The sequence below is a fragment of the Engystomops pustulosus genome, chromosome 2 (genome assembly GCF_040894005.1).
Source record: "Engystomops pustulosus chromosome 2, aEngPut4.maternal, whole genome shotgun sequence".
In the NCBI taxonomy this organism is placed as follows: domain Eukaryota; kingdom Metazoa; phylum Chordata; class Amphibia; order Anura; family Leptodactylidae; genus Engystomops; species Engystomops pustulosus.
In genome coordinates this window covers 13,058,162-13,084,687 of record NC_092412.1, presented here as the reverse complement: position 1 = coordinate 13,084,687, position 26,526 = coordinate 13,058,162, and the positions used below count along the sequence as shown (strand labels likewise).

Sequence of the window (26,526 nt, the reverse complement as noted above, 5' to 3'; positions counted from 1 at the left end):
AGGGCTTACAGCGTCTACAGGGGACGGGGCCGCAGAGTAGAGAGCGGGAGGTGATGGGAGTCTATGTGCCCGCGCGTCCTCCTCATGACAGGCGGGGGCAAGGAGCAATGACAGGAGGACGGGTGCTGGGGGGTACAGGAGTGGCACCGGGCTCTGCAGTGATTGGGGCAGCGGTTGACACTTCCACGCAGGAGGGGACGTTATCAGCGGAAGTTACGTCGATCGGCCGCTGTTAGCCAATGGCTGCTCGCTGTCTTTCCCTGTGTTTCGGCGCGCTTATAAACAAGCCAATGGAATCGATGGGGCGGGCTATCCCTGAGCCAATGGGGACGAGTGCGGGAGCATAAATATTGCGCTCAGTTCCCGTTTCCACATATCACCGCTATTTGTGAACCATGGCCAGAACCAAGCAGACCGCCCGCAAGTCCACCGGAGGCAAAGCGCCCCGCAAGCAGCTGGCTACCAAGGCCGCCAGGAAGAGCGCGCCCGCCACCGGCGGAGTCAAGAAGCCTCACCGCTACCGCCCCGGCACCGTGGCTCTCCGTGAGATCCGCCGTTACCAGAAGTCCACCGAGCTGCTCATCAGGAAGCTGCCCTTCCAGCGCCTGGTCAGAGAGATCGCTCAGGACTTCAAGACCGACCTGCGCTTCCAGAGCTCTGCCGTCATGGCGCTGCAGGAGGCCAGCGAGGCGCTACGGAATATGATGGCGCTATACAATTAATAACAACGGTATAGAACGTGTTCTGCCGCAGCACAGACCCTAAACCTCACATATAATAACTAGTCACTGCCGAGCTCCCCGTTCTGCCTCCCTGGTCACACCCGCAGCTGCGCTCCCCGCTCTGTCCCTCTGGTCACAGTGCGAGCTCTATGGGTTCCCTGCCTCCTCAGTTACAGCCACTGCTGCGCTCCTCGGTTGCTCCAGTCCTAGCTACATCTGCTCTTTCTATATTTCATCTCCACTTACATCTAGATCTGCCCTTTCTATATATCATCTCTATGTACAGCTAGATCTGCACCCCTCGGATTGCCCGCCGCCCTCATGAGGCCGGGAGTCTTTGTGTTGGGGGCCGCCCTGCACACATCGATGAAGCAGGGATTGTAGAAAGAGCGGGGAATTCAAAATTATAACACGTTCACTATTCAGCCAATAGGTGGTAAGGGGGAGGAGAGACCAAGGACACGCCCCTTCGTCATCACCAGTAGTCCTCTATCTGGTCCTCTCATGGTGTATATAAAGGAGACCTCGGCAGCCCCGTCCACATTCGTTGTCTCACACACAACAAAGAACATGTCTGGACGCGGCAAAGGAGGAAAGGGGCTCGGAAAAGGAGGCGCCAAGAGGCACAGGAAGGTGCTGCGTGATAACATTCAGGGAATCACCAAGCCCGCCATCCGCCGCCTGGCTCGCAGAGGAGGCGTCAAGCGTATCTCCGGCCTCATCTACGAGGAGACCCGCGGCGTCCTCAAGGTGTTCCTGGAGAACGTCATCCGGGACGCTGTCACCTACACCGAGCACGCCAAGAGGAAGACCGTCACCGCCATGGACGTGGTGTACGCGCTCAAGCGCCAGGGCCGCACTCTCTACGGCTTCGGAGGTTAAGACTCGTACCCACCTGGCTCCATCTCACACCCAAAGGCTCTTTTCAGAGCCACCCACCTCCTCCTAGAGAAGAGCTCGCACTCTGATGCTTGTTTCATACCGCTGTCTGTACTGTCACTCATCACTTTCCCTCCAGTTGTCTCCTGTGACTTAAACGGCGCTGCGAAAGTGATGGCGCTACAGGAACATAACTTATCGTCGTGCTACCCGGTGATGGGGCTTGAGCCGCTGCAGTGCGGATTCTGGCCGCTAATTGGAGAAGCGCCCGGGCAGTGTCACATACATACAAGCCGCGGCTGCTGCACAACATCTCACCGATCGGAGAGAAATCGGAAGCCTACCAGTTAGAATGGCAGGGGTAAGTACCGAGCACCAGCTCAGGGTGAGCTGGTGCCGGTACTTTCGTTAGTGTGATTAACACTTTTTAAACTTAAGAGCAGAAGAGGCTTCGGCGCAACGTCTCCGGCATTTCCTATGTAGGCGCGCGCACGATCGTGCGCACGCAGCGCCGAAGCCTCTTCTGCTCAAGTTTAAAAGGTGTTAAAACCGCGATACAGCGGTTAACCACACTAACGAAAGTAAGTACCGGCACCAGCTCACCCTCACCCTGCTCGGTACTTACTGCTTACCCCTGCCATTCTAACTGGTAGGTTTCCTTTAAAGGAGGGGGCAGGAGCGCGGCTGATGGAGATATCGCGGGCGTGCAGGTGGCTGTGCGCGCGAGTCTCATTTAAATTTCCCGCTCAATTTCCCCTCCTCCGCACACCGGCGATGGCGATGCGACTGCCACAACATTGAGTGTCTATGCACTGTCCGGGCATCTGCGGAGTTGTAAGCCTTGTCACGCGTTATAGGGCACGGCCGCAAGAAGCGTCTGATACACCGCAGGGCGTCACACACGCACACAGTCACTCGGGGCTTCCTGTACAGGGCTCCGCATCTACTCTAATAAAAGCCACGAGCGGGCGCGCGCCTGCCTGTCATTAAGGCCCCCCCGCCACGGCTTTTTATCCAGGAAGCCTCCCAGTGTCTTATCCAAGCGTCCGCTTGGACACCAGAAGTTCCCTATTCCTTCATGTTTGTCCTAATAACCATGTAATATCGCTTAGATTCACTTAGGTGTCATCACTATGGCGCTGTGTACATGATTGCACTCGGGGAAAGTTAGAACATTCCGCCCCATATGTCCCTGTATCACCGGCCCCCGGAATGTACCCGGGATGGGGTGAGCAGGAGTGACGGCCACATGGAGTGAGATAGAAAGGCGAGCTCTGTTGTGGAGAGGGTGGGTGGCTCTTAGAAGAGCCTTTGGGGTGTTGGAGGTGCCGGGTAGGCAGGCGGGAGGCCGCTTACTTGGCGCTGGTGTACTTGGTGACGGCCTTGGTGCCCTCGGACACGGCGTGCTTGGCCAGCTCTCCGGGCAGCAGCAGGCGGACGGCGGTCTGGATCTCCCGGGAGGTGATGGTGGAGCGCTTGTTGTAGTGAGCCAGGCGGGAGGCTTCCCCTGCGATGCGCTCGAAGATGTCGTTGACGAAGGAGTTCATGATGCCCATGGCCTTGGAGGAGATGCCGGTGTCGGGGTGCACCTGCTTGAGCACCTTGTAGACGTAGATGGCGTAACTCTCCTTCCTGGACCTCTTGCGCTTCTTGCCGTCCTTCTTCTGGGCCTTGGTGACGGCTTTCTTGGAGCCCTTCTTGGGCGCTGGGGCGGACTTGGCGGGATCAGGCATGATGCAGCGGTTATTATTATCCGAGACACGGAGAACAATGTCCCGCACCTCCCCGCGCCGCGGTATTTATAGCCGGGCTATGCAAAGGAGCGACGCCGGCTGCTCGCCCTGCTATTGGAGGAGCGAGTCGTGTCATCTGCGTGTTCACTGCTGAACCACGCCTCCTAATGCTGGTTGGTGAGTCTATGAGCCGCGCCTCTATTGGTGGGATGTCAATCCGGCCAATGACGGAGAGTGAGGAGCGGGCGGGAAGGTATAAGAGGCGGCAGGAGGCGGCTGAGCGGCATCAGTCGTACTGAATCTCTAGCATCATGTCTGGACGTGGCAAACAAGGAGGAAAGGTCCGCGCTAAGGCCAAGACCCGCTCATCCCGGGCCGGCCTGCAGTTCCCCGTCGGTCGTGTGCACAGGCTCCTCCGCAAGGGCAACTACGCCGAGAGAGTGGGGGCCGGCGCTCCAGTCTACCTGGCCGCCGTGCTCGAGTACCTCACCGCTGAGATCCTCGAGCTGGCCGGCAACGCCGCCCGGGACAACAAGAAGACCCGCATCATCCCCCGACACCTGCAGCTGGCCGTGCGCAACGACGAGGAGCTCAACAAGCTGCTGGGAGGAGTCACCATCGCCCAGGGAGGCGTCCTGCCCAACATCCAGGCCGTGCTGCTGCCCAAGAAGACCGAGAGCAGCAAGCCCGCCAAGAGCAAGTGAGCGCCGCCGCCGCTGCTCCAGCACCCGATCCCCGCTACACACAAAGGCTCTTCTAAGAGCCACCCACCCCCTCCTGACAGAGCTGCAGCCCCGGGTGTCTCCCCGGTACACCGCACACACACTCTATACTGTACTGATCCTGTACTCTCCTCTGCACCGCTATGTGTCTGCGCTGTCACACTCTGTACTATTCTACAGCCGGAGGAGGAGGACGCTCGCCCCGCGCTCCATGTACGGGCGGCACTCGTCCTCCGCACAGGGACAGAGCTGCGGCTGCGCTTCCCTCACGTGCGGCTAACAGGGAGCGGGCACAGAGCCGGCGGCTGACGCTGCTGCTGACGTCGTCACACGGGGGAGAACGAGCGGGAGATTCAAACCCTCTAGTTCTTCCCGCTGCTAGAGCTGCACAGCTGCTGTTCCCCCGCCAGGTGGCGCCTTTCCTGGAAGTTAAGAGGGAGTCGGGGATCTAGGTCGGGGAGAACCTCCACATCTTGGCAGAAATTCTGCAGCGACTGGACTGCTTCCATGACCTGGTCTTGCCATCGAGCCCCATATTTGTCCCATTGCCCGGGCTTCCTGAGCATAAGCTTAACGCTCCATGACGTGTGTAGATATATATATATATATATATATATATATATATATATATATTATTTTAGTGTGTCATGGAGTGTTAGAAAAAAAAAAAAATGTACGAGGAGAGCCCACGGAGTAAGACAGGGGGTTTGCTGCACATTGCTGCTACCCCCGGGCGATCGGTGCTAGCATTGCCATCTTTGTTTCGATCTTCACTCCCCGTGACACCAGGGGGGTTGGAAAAATGGTGAAAAAAAAAAAACACAAAATAAAACTCCAAAGTTCAAATCACCCCAATCACCAAATCACACGGGTATCGCCGTGTCCCAAATTGTCCGATCTTTTCAAATACAATGGGGCTCATTTACTAAGGGCTTTACGACGCACTTTAGTCAGACTGTTCATGTTCTTCATGGCTTAAAAAGGCTTGCACAGGTATTTATCCCCTGAAAGACCTGGCACTTTTTTTTTTTTTTTTCCATTTTTTACTCCCCATCTTCAAAAATCTATAACTTTTTTATTTTTACACGTAAAGAGCTTTGTTGAGGGCTTTTTTTCTGGGTAAGAAATGTGACTTCATAGTGAGGGCATATAATATTCCATGCCGTGTACTGGGAAGAGGGAAAAAAATTCCAAATGCAGTGAAAATGGTGAAAAAAACGTATTTGCGCCGTTTTCTTGTGTTTTTTTTTTTTTGTTTTTACGGCTTTCACTGAGCGCCCCAAATGACAGGTCTTTTTTATTCTTTGGGTCAGTATGATCACGGGGAGACCAAATTTGTATAGGTTTCATAATGTGTTCATACATTTATTTACAAAAATTAAAACCTCTTGTCCAAAAATTTGGTGAAGGGATTTTGCCATCTTCTGGCGTTAATAGCTTTTTCATACTTTGGTGTACGGAGCTGGGGGAGGTGTCTTTTTTTTTTTTTTGCGAAATGAGCCAACGTTTTCATTGCTACCATTTTGATCACTTGAATTTTTTATATATTTCAAAATGGCAAAAAAGTGGCCTTTTCGACTGGGCGCTTTTTTTTTTGCCGTGACGGGGTTAAACACGGTGGGGGGGGGGGACTTTATTTTTGATAGATCAGGTGTTTTCACCTAATGTGTTTATGATTTTTACTGTTTATTTATGTTTATATCAGTATGTTTATGTATATATGTTTATATCAGAAGCTCCTCTGCTGTCCCTGCTGTGACCAGCGCCTGAGTCACAGAGTTACCGATTTAATGCGGTTGGAATCGACACACATCTGCAACATCCCCCACCGGGGCCTAGCCTTTTCTTAAGGCCTGGAGGCAGCCGGGGCCCAGAATAGCGAAGTGGCTGGCGGTTGCGGCCTAGGCACGCTAGTGTCACGGTGCTTGGTATGGGGACCGGGGGGGGTGTCCTACAGGTCTCCAGCAGGTGGTGTGTGCACGAAATATGGAGCGAGAGGTTGATGTACTGGTTCTCCCTGGGGCAACCCCTGAGTGTCTGTAAGATATGTCCCTGGGTAATGGTTGGGGAAGCCTGTGGAGGTAACAGCCGTATCCAGGGATCAGACAGAGGCAACGTTGGTTGTGCAAAATAACTCACGGTTCTTTATTGAACAACAGCAGGCAACGGGCCTAAGGAGTCTCACAGCAGATTTGGATTACTGGAGTGCTCATGGAGAGGGGTCATCAGGAATAGTGCACCAGCCTGGTAGTAGAGGCAGGCTGGGATGGAGCTGTGTCCAAACTGTGGAAGCTGCAGCTCTGAATCTCCCGACTCTGGTCTGGGATTAAGATAAGTGTCAGTACTGACACTGTCTGTCTCTCTCTCTCTCTCTCTCCCTCCCTCTCCCTCCCTTCACTCTGCATGCTGGTGTTCTTAGGAGGATCTGCTCTCTAGGGAGCACTGGGTTCCAAGAGCATGTGCTCAAAGACAAGACTCTTTGCTTTTCCCTGCCCAGGGGGTTTATTCTGCTGGTCAGGGGGTAGCACCTCTCCAATCACATTCCAGTTTACAATACAACCAACAATTGGTCAATAACGTGCATCCACTTAACCATCGCCTGTTCAGGCAGGATCTACAGCTGCTATTACGTAATGTCTAGGTTCTAGAACCTTCATAGAGGGTCCGCGACTCCCCGTAACAGCTCCTGACCTAGAGAGGGCGTTCTTCGCAACTACCAGCCTGCCTATGTATTGGCAGAGGTGTTGCACATCCCTCAAGTTCAACGAAGGAAGGGAAGGGATTGGATGAGGAAGGGATTTAGGGGAAACCATTTTATATAACATAACTGTCAATTTTATGCAGGTGTAAGAAGGCAGCAGGGCCCTTCTTGAAGCTCTCTGCTGTGACCAGCGCCTGAGGCAGGCTATTCCACAGATTGACAGTTCTCATTGTTAAAAAAAAAAAAAAGGCCTATTGGCCTCTGGTGATTAAACTTTGATTTCTCCAGACGGACGGGCACAGCACCTCCTTGTCTTTTGATTTGATCTAACCTGGAACAACTTGTGCCCACCGTGGCCTACGTAGACAGTCAACACAGCACAAAGCCACAAATCACAAGTGTCAGCAACAACATTTATAATAACCGATTAAAATAACCACCGCCCACCATGGGGTTTCCACACCACGTTGGGGAAGTACACTTGGCTCACGGACGCTCTGGAAATAACACTGCATAAGCAGAGAGATGTCTCACAATCTAGGCGGCTAGGTTGCCCATGGACAGGGCAGGACAGGACGGGGAGGCTCTTCCCTGGATGGGACAATCAGACTTGTCTGCACAGGAGATTTTATGGATTGTACCATCATTATTTTTTTCATACATACAAAAGGGGAAATGGACTGATTCTCTCCCTCACTATACACATCATAGAGTAATGCATCACTTTCTCTTTTAACCTTTGCCGCCGACGACGACGACGTCTGCAAAAGAGAATATTCATGCCCGCAAGTAATACATTTACTACAGGTCAGACAGAAATCTGATTTAATATCTGCCTCTCACCTGCTGCAGGGAGCCCGGAGGAGCTCAACATCTGCCTCACAGCGAGTCTTGAACTTGACTTTCTAGTTCAGTCTTGGACTCTTTTGAGCATATTTGGGAATTATGGGTCATTGCTTCATTTCCATATATTATGTAGATTCAAGTAACTAGGAAGAATATACCCATAATCCTCTCCTCTCCCTTATTTCCCTTTGGTGTCTGTCTCTTTCTCAATAAAGCTTTGGGCCTTTGAGCAATGCACCCCCATTTTCAAGCCCCCTTTTCCCTCTCCTCACTTTTTTTCCTTGTCAGTAGTCGTCGTTGTCATTGAAATGTCATGTGGTTTTGGCTTGATGGGGCTTGTGCTGTCCTCTGACATACAGACAAGGGGTTATGTTATGGATTGTGATGGCCCCATGGTTTGGCTTTGTGTTACCTGAGGAAAAAAAAATTGAAATTGCTCCACTCTTGATGATGCTACATCACACAGTAGTGACATCTATTATTTAGTAGTGATGGGATTTACAGCTCTTGTGGCCTCTGAATGGGTCCCTATTAATGACTGCCTTATCGGGATTCTGTGGTGGTCATTAAGGGAACTTCTTCTGATCTGACACCATTCTACGGCTGCGCTTCCGAAGATGATTTTGGGACATTGGGTACCGAAAGTGCCGTTGTCTGTCTGTGTGTTTGTTTAAGCCCTTACACAACATGGTCTAGCATGACCACGGTGTGTAAGTGTCCCCACCGTGGATTGCACCCCCCCTGTGTGCTTACCAGGGGATCCAATCCCTCCTGCCGCAGCCCCGGGGTCCGACAAGTGCCATTAGGCACTGGCTCCTCTCTGCACCAAGTTCTGCCTCCCGGCAGGACCCGGCTGTAAGTAACTGAGCATGCGCAGCATTACATTGTACACTGCAATATATGTGTATCATGATCGGATGAACGCTTGTTCCAGCCAAGATAAGTACATATTTGGTATCAGCGCGTCCGTATACATTTTAACAATAAATCTAAAACAATATTGCACCCACTTGGTGAACGACATAAAAAAAAAAAAAAAAAAAAACACGAAAAACTTCCCGTAATATACAATTTTTAATCAAAAACCCTCACAAAAAATGTTTTAAAAAGTGATCCTTATATGATACGACTAAAAAGAACAACTCTTGTTGCAAAAAATAAGCCCTCAACTAGACCTGTCAATAGAAAAATACAGAAGTTATGGCCCTGAATAGATGTCGATTTTCTCCAATATTGGTTTTGCTCAGTAAAATTGAACAAAGATAAGAAAAACTATATGAATGAGGTGTCACTGCAATCGAAGTGAACCAGAGAATAAAGATAAAATATTATTTTTATGTTACAGCAAGCGGGAGAAAAAAAATAAAAATGGATAATTTTGTTTGTGTCCCCCTTGAAATAGTTAATAAAATCTCATGAATAAGCTTTAAACCCCTAAAAATAATTATTATTTGCGTGGTGAGATACAATGTATAGATAAGCCTCATATGTTCGCATTACCAAAAAAAATTAAAATGTATAGGCTGTACAATGTGACAATACAAATCTGCTGTGAATGGCGCTGCTTTGATCCTATGCTCGGCCGTGCGTCCGTACAGCAGTCACCACCACATATGAGGCATCTCTACACTTGGGAGAAATTGGGCATCAAATGTTGCAGAGCGTTTCATCCTTTAATTTATTATGAAACTGTCAGTTTTTCCAAAAGTATTTTCCAAAATAAAGTCAAAAGTTTCTAAATAGCAGGTCCATTTTCTTTTAACCCCTGTGAAAAACTTAAAGGGTTAATAGACTCAATAGAAGTTGTTTTACATACATTGAGGGGTGAAGTTTCTATAGTGTAGAATAAATACCGTATATTTCGGCGTATAAGACGCCCTCTCCATAAGAGCCCTCTCCATAGCCGGTAAGTCTCTGCTGTATATTGCAGCAAAGGATTACCGGTAACACCCGCGGTCGGTGCTAGCACCGATCGCAGGTGTTTCCACAGCGATGGCTGCTGGTAAAGCTGCCGGCAGCCTCAAAAAGATAGCGGCGCATGGGCGTCGCCATCTTACCTGGGATCGCCGCTCCCGCTTCCGAAGACCCGAGGCTATTTCATTTTAACCCCTTTATTACAATGTGCTGATAGCACATTGTAATGAATGAGGAAAATCCCCATATACTGCCATACTGTAGTATGGCAGTATATGATAGGATCGATCAGACAACCTAGGGTTAAAGTACCCTAGGGAGTCTGAAAAATAGTATAAATAAAAATTAAAAAAAGTTTTAAAAAAAAATGATAATAAAAAAACCTAAAATTTCAAATCACCCCCCTTTCCCTAGAACTGACATATAAATAAATAAACAGTAAAAATCATAAACACATCAGGTATCGACGCGTCCGAAAATGCCCGATCTATCAAAATATGATAACGGTTTTTCAATGCGTTTAACCCCGTAACGGAAAATAGCGCCCAAAGTCGAAAATGGCACTTTTTTGCCATTTTGAAAAATATAAAAAAATCTATAAAAAGTGACCAAAAGGTTGTACAGTCCTAAAAATGATATCATTGAAAATATTATCAAAGGTTTTCATTTTTGGAAATGTATGAAAACATTATAAAACTTTTATAAATTTGGTATCCCCTTAATCGTACCGACTAGAGATGAGCGAGCACTAAAATGCTCGGGTACTCGTTATTCGAGACGAACTTTTCCCGATGCTCGAGTGCTCGTTTCGAGTAACGAGCCCCATTGAAGTCAATGGGAGACTCGAGCATTTTTCAAGGGGACCAAGGCTCTGCACAGGGAAGCTTGGCCAAACACCTGGGAACCTCAGAAAAGGATGGAAACACCACGGAAATGGACAGGAAACAGCAGGGGCAGCATGCATGGATGCCTCTGAGGCTGCTTAATCGCACCATTATGCCAAAATTATGGGCAACAGCATGGCCATGACAGAGTGACAGAATGAAGCTAGATAGCATCTAAAACATCCAATAATTGACCCTGACACTATAGGGGACGGCATGCAGAGGCAGCGGCAGCAGCGGCAGGCTAGAGAGTGGCATGGCGACATACCCTAAATGGACTCAGGCTTCAAACCAATGGGTAGCAGAGAGGAACCAAAGAAGGTGAGCAAGAAGCGCTCAAATAATATTGGTACATGATAAAAGTTTGCCAGTATATTTTGTGGATTACACAGCAGGGTGGCGACAAAGTTAACATGGAAGCCATGAAAACAATCCAAAATTATGCCTGACACAGCTCGTTTGATAAGGGGACGATGTATGGAGGCAGTGAACTAGTAGTAGATTAAAGGTGCTGCAGTTAAAACTATGTTAGTTGGTTCTTGGCATGGAGCTGGCGCTCCGCTGCCAGGCGAGCTCTCGCCAATCCAAGCCCCTGTCTCTAGGCTACTCCCCAAACGCACTTCTAAGAACCTTTCGGATAAGATCAAGTGTAGTAGCGTTCTTATAAGTTTGGGATATGGCGGGTGAGGGGAATGTAAACATCTGCGCAAGAAGCGCTGAAATAATATCCGTAAATGAAAAAAGTTTTCCAGTATATTTTGTGGCTTACACAGCAGGGTGGCGACAAAGTTAACAAGTTTGATGTGGAATGCCCTGCAATAGCTCTTGGGCGGTGTGCCTTTTATCACCTAGGCTCAGCAGTTTGAGCACCGCCTGCTGTCGCTTAGCAACGGCACTGCTGCTGTGCCTAGAGCTACCGACTGATGGCGCCATGCCCACGGATGGTAATTCGGAGGAGGAGGAGGTGGAGGAGGGGTGGGAGGATTTGGAGGTATAGTAGGCCTTTGAGACCTGGACCGAGGTAGGCCCCGCAATCCTCTGCGTCGGCAGTATATGACCAGCCCCAGGGTCAGACTCGGTCCCAGCCTGCACCAAGTTAAGTGTAGTAGCGTTCTTATAAGTTTGGGATATGGCGGGTGAGGGGAATGTAAACATGGAGCTGGCGCTCCGCTGCTAGGCGAGCTTTCGCCAATCCAAGCCCCTGTCTCTAGGCTACTCCCCAAACAGCACTTCTAAGAACCTTTTGTATAAGATCAAGTGTAGTAGCGTTCTTATAAGTTTAGGATATGGCGGGTGAGGGGAATGTAAACAGATGCGCAAGAAGCGCATGATGCGCATGGAGCTGGCGCTCCGCTGCTAGGCGAGCTTTCGCCAATCCAAGCCCCTGTCTCTAGGCTACTCCCCAAACAGCACTTCTAAGAACCTTTTGTATAAGATCAAGTGTAGTAGCGTTCTTATAAGTTTAGGATATGGCGGGTGAGGGGAATGTAAACAGATGCGCAAGAAGCGCATGATGCGCATGGAGCTGGCGCTCCGCTGCTAGGAGAGCTTTCGCCAATCCAAGCCCCTGTCTCTAGGCTACTCCCCAAACAGCACTTCTAAGAACCTTTTGTATAAGATCAAGTGTAGTAGCGTTCTTATAAGTTTAGGATATGGCGGGTGAGGGGAATGTAAACAGATGCGCAAGAAGCGCTGAAATAATATCCGTAAATGGTAAAAGTTTGCCAGTGTATTTTGTGGATAACACAGCAGGGTGGCGACAAAGTTAACAACTTTGATGTGGAATCCATGAAAACAACCCAAATTTCGGCCTGACAAACCTCGTTTGATAAAGGGACGATGTATGGAGGCAGCTATATGGACGACTTTTGGAGGTAGCAATGGAGACAACGTGTGGAGGCTGCTATGGAGACAATTCAATTTGGATAGTGCCTGTATGTGGCAGTCCAAAAAATTTTTCAAACCAGAGGAGCAGGTAGGTGGCCCTCCAGAAAAATGGAATAGATTGAGTGCCTGTATGTGGCAGTCCAAAAAATTTTTCAAACCAGAGGAGCAGGTAGGTGGCCCTCCAGAAAAATGGAATAGATTGAGTGCCTGTATGTGGCACTCCCAAAAATTGTTTAAAACAGAGGACCGTGTCGGTGGCCCTCCAGAAAAATTAAATGCATAAAGTACTATACCTAGAGCCAGTGGGCCCTGTCAAAAAACAGCCAGTTTCCTCTGCTTTAGTGTACAAAGAGGAGGAGAAGGAGGAAAATGAGGAGGAGGAGGAGTGGATAAATTATTCAGGTTGAGCTTCCTTCACCTGGTGGAGATTGGAAATTAGGAGAAATCCAGGCTTTATTCATCTTGATAAGCGTCAGCCTGTCAGCGCTGTCAGTCGACAGGCGTGTACGCTTATCGGTGATGATGCCACCAGCTGCACTGAAAACCCGCTCTGACAAGACGCTAGCGGCAGGGCAGGCAAGAACCTCCAAGGCGTAGAGCGCCAGTTCGTGCCACATGTCCAGCTTTGAAACCCAGTAGTTGTAGGGAGCTGTGTGATCATTTAGGACGATGGTATGGTCAGCTACGTACTCCCTCACCATCTTTCTGTAAAGATCAGCCCTACTCTGCCGAGACTGGGGACAGGTGACAGTGTCTTGCTGGGGTGACATAAAGCTGGCAAAAGCCTTGTAAAGCGTACCCTTGCCAGTGCTGGACAAGCTGCCTGCTCGCCTACTCTCCCTCGCTACTTGTCCCGCAGAACTACGCACTCTGCCGCTAGCGCTGTCAGAAGGGAAATACTGTTTCAGCTTGTGCACCAGGGCCTGCTGGTATTCATGCATTCTCACACTCCTTTCCTCTCCAGGGATGAGAGTGGAAAGATTTTGCTTGTACCGTGGGTCCAGGAGAGTGAACACCCAGTAATCGGTGCTGGAATAAATTCTTTGAACGCGAGGGTCACGGGATAGGCAGCCTAGCATGAAATCTGCCATATGCGCCAGAGTACCAACGCGTAAGAATTCACTCCCCTCACTGGCCTGACTGTCCATTTCCTCCTCCTCCAACTCCTCCAACTCCTCTTCTTCTGCCCATACACGCTCAACAGTGTAGGACTCAACAATGGTCCCCTCTTGTGTCTCGCCAACATTCTCCTCCTCTTCCTCCTCATCCTCCTCCACCTCCACCTCCACCTCCTCCGATATGCGCTGAGAAACAGACCTAAGGGTGCTTTGGCTATCAACAAGGGAATCTTCTTCCCCTGTCTCTTGTGAGGAGCGCAAAGCTTCCGACTTCATGCTGACCAGAGAGTTTTTCAACAGGCCAAGCAGCGGGATGGTGAGGCTGATGATGGCGGCATCGCCACTGACCATCTGTGTTGACTCCTCAAAGTTACTCAGCACCTGACAGATATCAGACATCCACGTCCACTCCTCATTGTAGACTTGAGGAAGCTGACTGACCTGACTACCAGTTCTGGTGGAAGTTGACATCTGGCAGTCTACAATCGCTCGGCGCTGCTGGTAAACTCTGGATAACATGGTCAGTGTTGAATTCCACCTCGTGGGCACGTCGCACAACAGTCGGTGAGCGGGCAGTTGGAGGCGGCGCTGCGCTGCCCTGAGAGTGGCAGCATCTGTGCTGGACTTCCTGAAATGCGCACAGATGCGGCGCACCTTCGTGAGCAAATCAGACAGATTGGGGTATGTCTTGAGGAAACGCTGAACTATGAGATTTAACACATGGGCCAGGCATGGCACATGTGTCAGTCTGCCGAGTTGCAGAGCCGCCACCAGGTTACGGCCGTTGTCACACACAACCATGCCTGGCTTCAGGTTCAGCGGTGCCAGCCACAGATCAGTCTGCGCCGTGATGCCCTGTAATAGTTCTTGGGCGGTGTGCCTTTTATCGCCTAGGCTCAGCAGTTTGAGCACCGCCTGCTGTCGCTTAGCGACGGCACTGCTGCTGTGCCTAGAGCTACCGACTGATGGCGCCATGCCCACGGATGGTCGTTCGGAGGAGGAGGTGGAGGAGGGGTGGGAGGAGGAGGAGGCATAGTAGGCCTCAAACACCTGGACCGAGGTAGGCCCCGCAATCCTCGGCGTCGGCAGTATATGACCAGCCGCAGGGTCACACTCGGTCCCAGCCTCCACCAAGTTAACCCAATGTGCCGTCAGAGATATATAGTGGCCCTGCCCGGCAGCACTCGTCCACGTGTCCGTGGTCAGGTGGACCTTGTCAGAAACGGCGTTGGTCAGGGCACGGATTATGTTGTCTGACACGTGCTGGTGCAGGGCTGGGACGGCACATCGGGAAAAGTAGTGGTGGCTGGGGACCGAATACCGAGGGGCGGCCGCCGCCATGAGGCTGCGAAAGGCCTCGGTCTCTACTAGCCTATAGGGCAGCATCTCCAGGCTTAGCAATCTGGAAATGTGCACATTAAGGGCTTGGGCGTGCGGGTGGGTTGCACTATATTTGCGTTTCCGCTCCAGCGTCTGGGGTATGGAGAGCTGAACGCTGGTGGATGCTGTGGAGGATCGTGGAGGTGACGATGGGGTTTTTGTGGCAGGGTCCTGGGCAGGGGGCTGACTATCAGCTGACACAGGGGAAGGAGCAGTGGTGTGCACGGCCGGAGGTGAACGCGCTTGTTGCCACTGAGTGGGGTGTTTAGCATTCATATGCCTGCGCATACTGGTGGTAGTTAAGCTAGTAGTGGTGGAACCCCTGCTGATCCTGGTTTGGCAAATGTGGCACACCACAGTCCGTCGGTCATCCGGTGTTTCCTTAAAGAACCTCCAGACTTCTGAAAATCTAGCCCTCGCCGCAGGAGCCCTCGCCACGGGAGCTTCACTAGTTGACACATTTGGCGCTGATGCACCAGCTCTGGCCCTGCCTCTCCGTCTGGCCCCACCACTGCCTCTTCCAACCTGTTCTGGTCGAGGACTCTCCTCCGTCTCAGAAGCACTGTGTTCACCCGGCCTCTCAACCCAGCTTGGGTCTGTCACCTCATCATCCTCCGATCCCTCAGTCTGCTCCCCCCTCGGACTTCCTGCCCTGACAACAACTTCCCCACTGTCTGACCGACGATGAGGAGACACGGTTGACACCTCTTTACACACTTCTTCCACTACGTCAACAAGGTCATCATCACCCACAGACTGCGACTGGTGGAAAACCTGGGCATCAGAAAATTGCTCATCAGCAACCGGACAAGTGGTTTGTGACTGTGGGAAGGGTCCAGAAAACAGTTCCTCAGAGTATGCCGGTTCAAATGCCAAATTTTCCTGGGAGGGGGCAGACTGGGGGGGAGGAGGCTGAGGTGCAGGAGCTGGAGGAGTGCCGATTTCGGTGACATGGGTGGACTGCGTGGAAGACTGACTGGTGGACAAATTGCTCGAAGCATTGTCGGCAATCCACGACATCACCTGTTCGCACTGTTCTGGCCTCAACAGTGCTCTACCACGAGTCCCAGTAACTTCAGACATGAACCTAGGGAGTGTAGCTCTGCGGCGTTCCCCTGCTCCCTCATAAGCAGGTGGTGTCTCACCCCGCCCAGGACCACGGCCTCTGACCCCTGCAGTAGTTGGACGCCCACGTCCCCGCCCTCGTCCTCTACCCCTAGCCCTCGGGTTAAACATTTTGAAAATGAGAGTTATAACTTGTATTTTTTTTTTTACTTTTTTTTTTTTTTTTTTTTTTGTGTTTTTTAGTTTTTAAAACCAAACGATGCTATCCTATTGCTATGGCTATTTTCTAGCCAAGTATTACAGCACACTACTATGCCAGATGAGATGACGCTGAGTTATGAAAAAAATAAACGTAAAATAAAAAAGGAAATGGCAGACTGTGCCTAGTTGAAATACAACCCCGGGCCCTAATAAATTTTCCCACTTCGGTCTTTGCGATGGATATGTGCGTCACTAAAACACAGTGGTCGCAAGTCTGACTCCAAATTGCTCCCAATTTGATAGTAGATGCACTGCAGCAAGTACAGCCACCAGCAGATCAACCAGAAATCAAATATATATAACGCTACTGTAGGCGTAAGTAAGCCGTTTGTATTCTCCTATGGCTATTTTCTAGCCAAGTATTACAGCACACTACTATGCCAGATGAGATGACGCTGAGTTATGAAAAAAATAAACGTAAAATAAAAAGAAACTGGCAGACTGTGCCTAATTCTACTCAAACCCCTAATAAATTTTCCCACTTTGGTGTTTGAGGTGGATATGTGTGTCACTAAGAGCTAAACACAACGGTAGCAAGTCCCCCTGCTAATTCCTCACAATATGGTACTAGCTGCAAATAAAAAAAAAAAAAAATTATAACGTTATTGTAGCCCTAAGAAGGGCTGTTGGGTTCTTGTAGAATCACTCCTGCCTAACAGTAAGCTAATAGAACACCCTAACGCTTTCCCTGACCAGCAGCAGCTCTCTCCCTAGCGGCATCCAGACAGAGAATGATCCGAGCAGCGCGGGCAGCGGCTAGTCTATCCCAGGGTCACCTGATCTGGCCAGCCAACCACTGCTATCTACGTGTAAGGGTACCACGTCATGCTGGGTGGAGTGCAGAGTCTCCTGGCTTGTGATTGGCTCTGTTTCTGGCCGCCAAAAAGCAAAACGGCGGGAGCTGCCATTTTCTCGAGCGGGCGAAATACTCGTCCGAGCAACGAGCAGTTACGAGTACGCTAATGCTCGATCGAGCATCAAGCTCGGACGAGTATGTTCGCTCATCTCTAGTACCGACCCAAAGAATAAAGTAGACATGTCATTTGGGGCGCTCAGTGAAAGACGTAATATCCAAGCCCACAAGAAAATGGCACAAATGGTTTTTTTCACCATTTTCATTGGATTTGGAATTTTTTTCCCGCTTCTGAGTACATGGCATGGAATATTTAATAAAATAAAAATTTAAGGTACAGTATGGTAACATTTACAGTAAAATGGACGATGGTAATGTTGTTGTTGTATGCCTTATGTTTATGAGCGACAGTTTTCCTGCTATATACCTGCAGGTCATAAGAATTTAAATTAAAAAAAGGACCATGTTAAATTCAAATATGTTTTTTTTTTTTTTTTTTTTTTTTACCGGTGTTTTGTATGCGTTGGAAAAGGGGTAGCCTTATACGGCGAATATATCTTAAACTCTATATTTTAACAGGAAAGTAGGGGGGTCGTCTTATACACCAGGTCGTCTTATACGCCGGAATATACGGTAACTAATTATTGTGATACAGGGCCGGTTCGAAAAAACCGAGTCTGGTCATTGAGCTGAAAACAAGTTTTGGTGATAAGGGGATAAATACATGATAGGGAGCCGCAGTAAAGCCAATTACCCTACACACCACTTTTTTATCTGTATATATATATTTTTCAACAATAAGGTACATGCTTACATAGATAACATAGCAAAAGGCGATTCATATATTGAGGGTGAAGAGCTGTATAGGGTAGGTTACAAAATTGGGGGGGGGACAAGTGTCTGACTACTTGTGCCTTTGTTATAACATTTAATTTAGGCAAAAAAATTGTCCTAAAATATTCCGGTAGTAATTTCTTATTCCAATCCAATTATACATTTTACATAACAATGCAAGCATAGTACCTGTAACATTTCTCATTGCTATGGTCCTCTCCTGGTTCCCTCCTAATCCTCCTTTGATAATAAGCTTATTATCCCAATACATATGCTTGTTTTATATCTTAATTTAGTGTGCCCCCTTTACACTTCATTAAGGTCTATTTCTGATATTCTGAGGAAACTCTTAAATGTCAGAATTGGGCTCATAGTACGAAACTAATCCCATTAGGGTGGGGGTTTATCTCTGAAAATTCTCCAGGGGAGCCACAGATTTGTACATTTGTCATGTGTCCTGTTTCCCAGCTACATCATTCATCTAATCTGCATATCTCATCTATTTTGTTTATTCCCTCTTTCACAGAAGGGGCTTCTTTTTGCTGTTAGCGGGGGTGTAAATTGAGGGGGTGCAGAGGTTGTGATCGCACCTGGGCCCTAGAGGTTTAGGGGGCCCTTTTGTTGTCACTTTCCCATATGAATGGACTATTACTACAAACCGTACATTATAGTCGGGGGCCTGGCACAGACTTTGCACTGGGGCCCATCAGCTTCTAGTTACCCCACTGGCCGCCAGTGTAGGGGGATGAACAGTTTAGTAGCTTTCACTTATTGTGTGATCAAATTCCTCTTAGATGGGTGCCAGGGTTTATGCGGTGGTCACAGTAATACCGGTTCTGGAGTGAGGGGGATCTTTCTCTCTTTTGCGATGTTCTTTAACCCCTTAACGCTGTGCGCCGTAGCTCTACGGCGCAGAGGTATAAGGAGTGTATGAAGAGGGCTCACGGGCTGAGTCCTCTTCATACAAGGGTGGGGGTTGTTGCATATTGCAGCAAACCCCCACCGCTAATATCCGTGGTCGGTGCTTGCACCCCCCCCTTTCCCTAGAATGGATATAAAACATAATAAACAGTAAAAATCACAAACACATTAGGTATCGCCGCGTCCCAAAATGCCCGATCTATCAAAATATAAAAACGGTTACGGCCGGCGGTGACCTCCGAGACGGGAAATGGCGCCCAACTGTCCGAAATGCGACTTTTACACCTTTTTACGTCACATAAAAAATGGAATGAAAAATTATCAAAATGTCGCACAGACCTCAAAATGGTAGCAATGAAAACATCGCATCATTTCGCAAAAAATGACCCCTCACACATCTCCGTGCGCCAAAGTATGAAAAAGTTATTACCGTCAGAAGATGGCAAAAAATTTTTTTTCTTTTTTGTACACATTCGTTTAATTTTTGAAAATGTATTAAAACACAATAAAACCTGTAGAAATTTGGTATCACCGCGATCGCACCGAACCAAAGAATAAAGTAGGTGTGTTATTTTGAGTGCACAGTCAAAGTCGTAAAAACTGAGCCCACAAGAACGTGACGTACGTGGTTTTTTTCAATTTTTCCACATTTGGAATATGTTTTTCAGCTTCGCAGTACACGGCATGTTAAAATAAATAACATTACAGGAAATTAAAATTTGTTACGCACAAAATAAGCCCTCACACAGGTCTGTACACGTAAAAATGAAAAAGTTATGGATTTTTGAAGGTGGAGAGCGAGAAATGAGCGAAAAAACCCTGCGTCCTTAAGGGGTTAAGCCTCTTCCTATCCCCAACCAATATTTTTAAATATGTCCCAGTGTTCCCCCGGGGTTTTTGCAGCTCCAGCAATTGTCTCCCTCTATCAGGCCTCTCGTTCTCAGATCCGCGGGGGTGCTATGCCATCTAGTGATCATTTTGAAAGTATTCTCTCGGACTCTAATGTATCTTGTAAACTAATGTGAGTTTTTAGAGATGTTCTTCCTTTGTGCGTCTGTTAAGTTTATGTTCATGTCTCCTTTCCACATTTTTAGATGAGGCATACTACTACTACTCTCTTTTTTGAGGAGGAAATCATGCAACTCTGAGATTGCTTTTGTTGGCATATCCTTTTTCTTCACGCATTTCTCTAACCAGAAAGGATCTGTAATTAAAGGATATAAGTAAATGTGCCCCATAGTGTTTGCAGGCGTATTAAGTACCTGGGGTGGTCCTGTAATGATCTTATAGTCTGTATAGAGCAGTGGTGGCGAACCTATGGCACTGGTGCCAGAGGTGGCACTCAGAGCACTTTCTGTGGGCACTCAGGTCATCTCCCCAGGACAGAGTTCACCAAACAGGACCAAATCTTCCTGCTGTCGCATGCAACTTAAGAGATGCTGCTCTCAGCGCTATTTTTAAGCAACACTTCACTGACTGTTTGGAACTGCAGGTAAAATTAGAAGGTGTGGACAGAACTGCATTATCTTTGGAGGTCATCCTGTTGGACCCACCATCCTTCATGTACAGAGAGACGCGGTGAGAAGCTACAATGATAGTCTGAATGTGCCCTCCTTCTTTCAACTGTATTAGTGGCCTCAGGCGGCCGATACAATTGAAAGATGTGGAAGAACAGGTAGCAATAAATTACTGCTAAAAATGCCATGTTGGTACTTCACGGTAGATAAGTGGATTTTGGTTGAAGTTTGAGCACTCGGTCTCTAAAAGGTTCTCCATCACTGGTATAGAGCCTTTGGTACAAGGGTTATCACATAAACCGGGGAGTTCTTTCAGCCACTGTTAAAGGGGTTATCCGGTTATAAAAAGTTACTTATGGCCGGGCTAGGGAGGGTTATTTGAAAATAATAAACATGTACTTACCTCCTCCGGTGCCACCGATGTCCCGCGACGCGGTCTATTTGATCCGTGCACCTGTTTGTTTACAGGGGCACAGAAGCCGCGCACAGGGAGCTTCCGGTCCGCAATGTGGCCGGCTCCTCCCATCCGTGCCTATCTCTCAGTGTTGTAAGCGCTGGGAGATGGTGTCGGATGGGAGCTTCCTGCCGGCCAGCCTGTGCGCCCCTGTATACAAACCAACGCACAGAAGAAACCGACCGCAGTGAGGTAAGTATGTTTATTATTTTTAAATAGCCCACCCCAGCCCGGCCCTCAGTAATTTTTAAGACCTGGATAACCCCTTTAAGGTAAACCTAGCTGATAGATGAAATCCTGTAATTTCTACTTGCTTATTTTCCTAAAATATACTGTAATAGAAACAGGATGGTGCCGGCAGGCATGGTGGACCGCACCTCAAAGTTTTGAAGCTAAGGAATGCAGACCAGACGTCAATGTGTGACAGCAGGGAAGTTCGCCAATCAAGAGACTACATGAGCTGGGAATTCTCCGCCCCTTCTACTTCTTTCCCATTTTTCTATATAGACTGATAGAACACATAAAGCTTGCGCAGTGCCGATTTTTACCCAGGGCAATAGCATGAGCTTGTCATGTATCAGCGGTGATCGGATTCATTTACCTGCGACTGTGCACACATGCAATAATTTAATAATTAGAAACACAGCCAACACACACTAAAAGAGAATATCTTAAATCCTACCCTAACAACACAATTTAGCTTTAGTAGTTACGTCCAGTGAAGCCAGTTTCAGCTTAATACCTGTGTCCCAAGGTAGGGTTATTTAATAAGATCCATCTTGTAAGATGTATTGCTTTATAATATGTCCCCTAATAATAGCTCTGCATACACAGCCCCCACTAGTACACACAGCTCTCCAGTATAAACAGCCCCCTCATATATACAGCTCCCCAGTATACACAGCCCCCAATATACACAGCCTCCAGTATACACAGCTCTCCTGAATACACAGCCCCCAGTATACACAGCTCTCCTGTATACACAGCCCCCAGTATACACAGCTCTCCTGTATGCACAGCCCCCAGTATACACAGCCTCCAGTATACACAGCTCTCCTATATACACAGCCTCCAGTATACACAGCCCTCAATATAGACAGCTCTCCTGTATACACAGCCCCCAGTATACACAGCCTCCAGTATACACAGCTCTCCTGTATACACAGCCCCCTAGTATATACAGCTCCTCAGTATACACAGCTCCCCAGTATACACAGCCCCCAATATACAAAGCTCCCCAGTATATACACCACCCCCCGTATACACAGTTCCCCTCTATATACAGCCCCAGTATACACAGCTCCCCAGTATACACCCCCCAGTATACACAGTTCCCCTGTATACACAGCCCCAAGTATAAATCCCCCCCCCAGTATACACAGTTCCCCCCAGCAACAAAGCGGAGCATCCAAACTGGCCGGCGCTGGATATGAATCGTGTCTGTGTTCTTTAAGAAACAGACACAATTAATTTCATAATCTTTTTTTAACTTTTTTTTTTACTATTTTTCAGACCCCTTTAGGACCCCCTTAGGTATTTTAACCCTAGGTTGTCTGATTGATTCTACCTAATACTGCCCTACTATGGTATTACAGTATATGGGAATTTTCCTGCTCATTCATTAAAATGTGCGAATTGCACATTGTAAGGAATAGGTTAAAACCAGACAGTCTTGGTTCTTTGGAAGATTCAAGGCTGTCATGGCAACCGATCGTCACCCCCTTATGACGCCACGGGGAGCGACGATCTTCACATAGATGGCGGTGCCCATGCGTCGTTGTCTTTTTGAAGCCGACAGCAGCTTTGCTGGATGGGTTAACACCTGTAATCGCTGATAGCACTGTTAAGTGTTTGCTGCAATATGCACTCTGTCACTCTGTCCTGGTCCGTCCGTCAATGCCAGAGACTCTACGTTTCTGTTTGGAAATGTGATCAAGTTTTCTCACTTATACATTCAAGGGATCATCTCGCAAATCCAAAACTTCACTACTACTTTTCTTTTCACCACAATGCTACCAGCCCTTATATCCCATCAACTTTGCACTTTTCCATCAGTCCTACTAACATCAAGCCAACCTTCTGTCTGTGAATCTTTCGCTTCATGGGTCCGCAGTGCGCTTGAATCAATTTATTCTGTTTACTACATGTGTCTACAACTACAATACCGTTACAGGGACACCTCCCCAAAGACTCAGCGGGGGATGATGGTACTAGCCGCAACCTGGGACCGGAATCTAAGTGGCCGCCTGGTTTTCGACAGAGCCCGCCGCAGAGCGGGATGGTCTTGCTGTGGCGGGAAGCCACCAGGTCGTTCCACGGGTGCGACTAGGCCCGCGGTGGCAGCCAAGGTAGGGAAGCAGGAAACCGGACACTGGGAAGGCAGGACCTCGTGAAGGCAGGACCTCGGGATGGCAGGACCTCGGGATGGCAGGACCTCGGGATGACCAGAGGAACACAGGACCGCCACAGGAACACTGGAACGCCACAAGAACACAGGAAAACATGGAAGCATCTAGAAACACACAGGAGGAACACAGGAGGCTTTCACTTCAGTGGGAATGACTTGAAGATACGTCAGTGAGTGAAGGGAGCTCCGGATTAGCCAGCACTAATTAGAGGGACACTGACCCTTTAAATCACATAGTATTGCCATGTGCACGCCCTAGAGAGCGGGGACACGCACGGGCCTGGTCCTGGACGGGATCGGGAGCCGGAACATGGAAGACCGGGACCAGAGCCAGACCAGGAACGGGGAGAGGTGAGTGCAGGTCCGGGGACGGGGCACGCTACATGGATCGCGGGGGCACCGATGACACAGGTCCAGGCCGGAGGAGCCAAGTGGCAGCGGCGCACAGGTGCACCAACGATCCGAGACAAGGATTGCGGGGTCACCCGTGACAGAACCCCCCCCCCTTTTAGGGCCCCTCTTCTCTTCTTCTTCAGCCCACTCTACTTTTTCTTCCGTCTCCTCCAATTCATCTTGATGATGGAACACCTGAGGATGAAGCAGAAATAGGACAAACCCTGATGAGGTGCTTGTACCTGGCATGGAACAAGCTGAGGATATCTTGAGGACGTCTTTTGGCCGGAGGCTGGAGTGGCCTATGGGAAGCCAAAAGCTGGATTAGCCCTTGTGAGGCCGGAGCAGCACTGGGAAGCTGCGGAGGTGGGGGCAACACTTGGGAAGCCGCAGGCCGGAGCAACTCTTGGAGAGGCTCTTGGCACACCGGGGAATGGAGCAGCTTTTGGCACACCGGGGACTAGAGCAGCTCTTGGCACACCGGGGACTGGAGCAGCTCTTGGCACACCGGGGACTGGAGCAGCTCTTGACACACCAGGGACTGGAGCAGCTCTTGACACACCAGGGACTGGAGCAGCTCTTGCCACACCGGAGCGACCTCTGGGAAGGCCAGAGACTCTGGAGCGGCCTCTGAGGAGGCCGGAACTCTGGGAACACCGGGGTCAAGCAGGGCAGGCATGGAAGCCGGGCTTAAGGTTGTTTGAACCTGGACCGGATTTTTGCCAGAAACGTGGTATAGGTAGCCATGTCCGGGCCAGGGCCTCTCCGGAGAGCAAAGAGAAAACAAACGCCAGCTTAGAGTGTTCGGTGGTGAACTGGGAGGATATCAGTTTATTGTGCAGCGAGCACTGGGAAACAAAGCTCCTGCAACAATTGGGGTTGCCATCAAATTTGTTAGGCATAAAAAATTCGGGTCCAGACTTTTCTGCCGGAAAGCATGACGGGGCAACTGGAGATGTTCATGCAGATGAACTTTACATATTTTTTCTCATACAGAGCACCGAGTGTTTTTACTAAAAGTCCTGAGAAGAAGACTCCAATGGCTCCTCGGTGAGGCCAAAACATAAGATAAGCAAAAATATAGGAAAAGAGTCAAGGACAGAACTGTCTCACATCAAAAATGATGTTTGACTCATGAGATGTATAGACATTTTACAATATGGCTGACAATGGTCAGCATGACCAAACAATCTCTCACAATGCCGTACCGCTGCCCCTCATGCTCTATACTGTACTGCTGCTCCTCATGCTAAATACTGAATGTCTGCCCCTCATGCTCTATACTGTACTGCTGCCATTCATTCTTTATACTGCACTGCTGCCCCTCATGCTCTATACCAGTGATGGCGAACCTTTTAGAGGCCAAGTGCCCAAGATGCAACCCAAAGCCTTCTGACTTGAAGCGAAGTGCCAACACAAAAATGTAACTAGAATAACAAGGTTTTAATTGAGAAAACATAGCTGAAACGTTACAATCTTTAGTATTACAATAAAAACACTATCAACAGAGCTCAAAGGTTGGCATTTTTGGTGCTTTTGAACAATTAAAATGGAAGCTGTTGCAACATCCCCCACCGGGGCCTAGCCCTTGAGGTGAGGCCTGGAGTCAGCCGGGGCCCGCTGTACCGGAGTGGCTGGTGGTTGCGGCCTAAGCACGCTATTGTCACGGTGCTTGGTACGGGGGGACCGGAGGGCTGTCCTACAGCCTGGCAGGTCTCCAGCAGGGTGGTGTTGGCAAGAAATGATGAGGGAGAGGCTGCTATAGCGGATCTCCCTGGGGCAACCCCTTAATGTCCCGAGTGTGAGTCTCTGGGTGATGGACAGGGTGCCGGTGATGTAGGCAGCCGTATTAGCAGGGACCAGACGGAGACAGAAGTTGAAGAAAACAACTTACAGTTCTTTATTTGAACCGCAGGAACCGCAGCAAACGTGCCTTTAACAGGTAGATGGAGTGCTGAGATGTGAGTTGGAGGGAGCCTCAGGAGATAGTTCACCAGCCTGGATGTAGAGGGCAGGCTGGGAGGCAGCTGTGTCCTGGTAGGAAGCTTCAGCTTGTCCTGTAGGGCTTCAGGTATCACCTTTAAAGGTAAGATGATACCCCTTTTCCTCACTACACTAACTCTAGTCTTCTTGCTCCACTCTTCAGAGGCAGGGGCTAGGCTCTTCCTGCTCTGGTATGGGCTAGACTAAGATTTCTCACTCACTCACTCACTCTAAGTCTACAAGATCTTCTCCTCTTCTCATCTGGGAGAGACTTCTCCAGAATCTGAGACCCAGAACATTCCTGGCCAGGGGGTTTTATTACCTCCCTTTGGTCAGGTGGTGGCTGATCCTCCAATCACATCTCAGCTTACAGAGCACAGGATGTAACACATATCATTGGACAACAGCATCTTGCATCATACAAAATACTTAACCTCTGCCTTGCCAGGCAGGATTCACCACTGCAATACCGCTATGTCCTATCAGGACCATGTAGTGTGATGTGGGTATATGCAGGTGGGACGTATTCGCAAGCACTACCTCGCCATTGCATCGGCGAGGGTGTTGCATACCCCGGGGGCAATTGAAAGAGCCGCCCTCGGCTCGACTACAGATGGCTTGGGGCACAGAGGGGGCTAAGGGCACTTCTAGGAAGTGCAGGCTATGTGAGGTGTAGGGACAAACCGCCCATGGTCCTGGAGACAGGCACCTGGGTTGTGTCGGACTGAGACAAAACATGTAGCTGTATGACAGTTGGTCGCTGACGCCATTAAACCGAACTGTACAGTAGGAAAGGTGTGGTGTCATGTCCTGTAATCCACTCCTTGCACCAAGGCCTGTATATTTGTTTTATCAACGCTTCTTCCCTGGCGGCAATTATATAGTGTGTGTATCTGCATTGCGTTAGCATATGCGACACGAGTACCTCCTGACTGGCATCCTTACCCATGTATGGGTGGCATCCAGGTGCTAACTGTGTAACACCCCCGGTCCCCTTAGGACCCGCAGTTTACGGACTACCCCCACGTGCAAACCTCAGTTTGAGGGATCAG

At 49.2% G+C, this 26,526-nt stretch overlaps 5 protein-coding genes across 8 annotated transcripts in view; 3 read left to right on the top strand and 2 right to left on the bottom strand.

Annotated features, from left to right (window-relative positions):
* Positions 1-26,526, bottom strand: part of LOC140119790 (uncharacterized) — an 822,703-nt gene that overhangs the window by 485,099 nt on the left and 311,078 nt on the right. The gene's annotated exons all lie outside the window — the stretch shown is intronic.
* LOC140119956 (histone H3-like) lies at positions 396-1,198 on the top strand. The gene has a single exon (XM_072139392.1). It carries the CDS (start codon positions 396-398, stop codon positions 720-722), a length of 327 nt encoding a protein of 108 aa, XP_071995493.1. The 3' UTR covers positions 723-1,198.
* On the top strand, positions 1,293-1,604 carry LOC140116939 (histone H4). Its single transcript, XM_072133369.1, has one exon. It carries the CDS (start codon positions 1,293-1,295, stop codon positions 1,602-1,604), a length of 312 nt encoding a protein of 103 aa, XP_071989470.1.
* LOC140119932 (histone H2B type 1-O) lies at positions 2,928-3,354 on the bottom strand. The gene has a single exon (XM_072139369.1). It carries the CDS (start codon positions 3,332-3,334, stop codon positions 2,954-2,956), a length of 381 nt encoding a protein of 126 aa, XP_071995470.1. The 5' UTR covers positions 3,335-3,354; the 3' UTR covers positions 2,928-2,953.
* LOC140116938 (histone H2A type 1-like) lies at positions 3,646-4,038 on the top strand. Its single transcript, XM_072133368.1, has one exon. It carries the CDS (start codon positions 3,646-3,648, stop codon positions 4,036-4,038), a length of 393 nt encoding a protein of 130 aa, XP_071989469.1.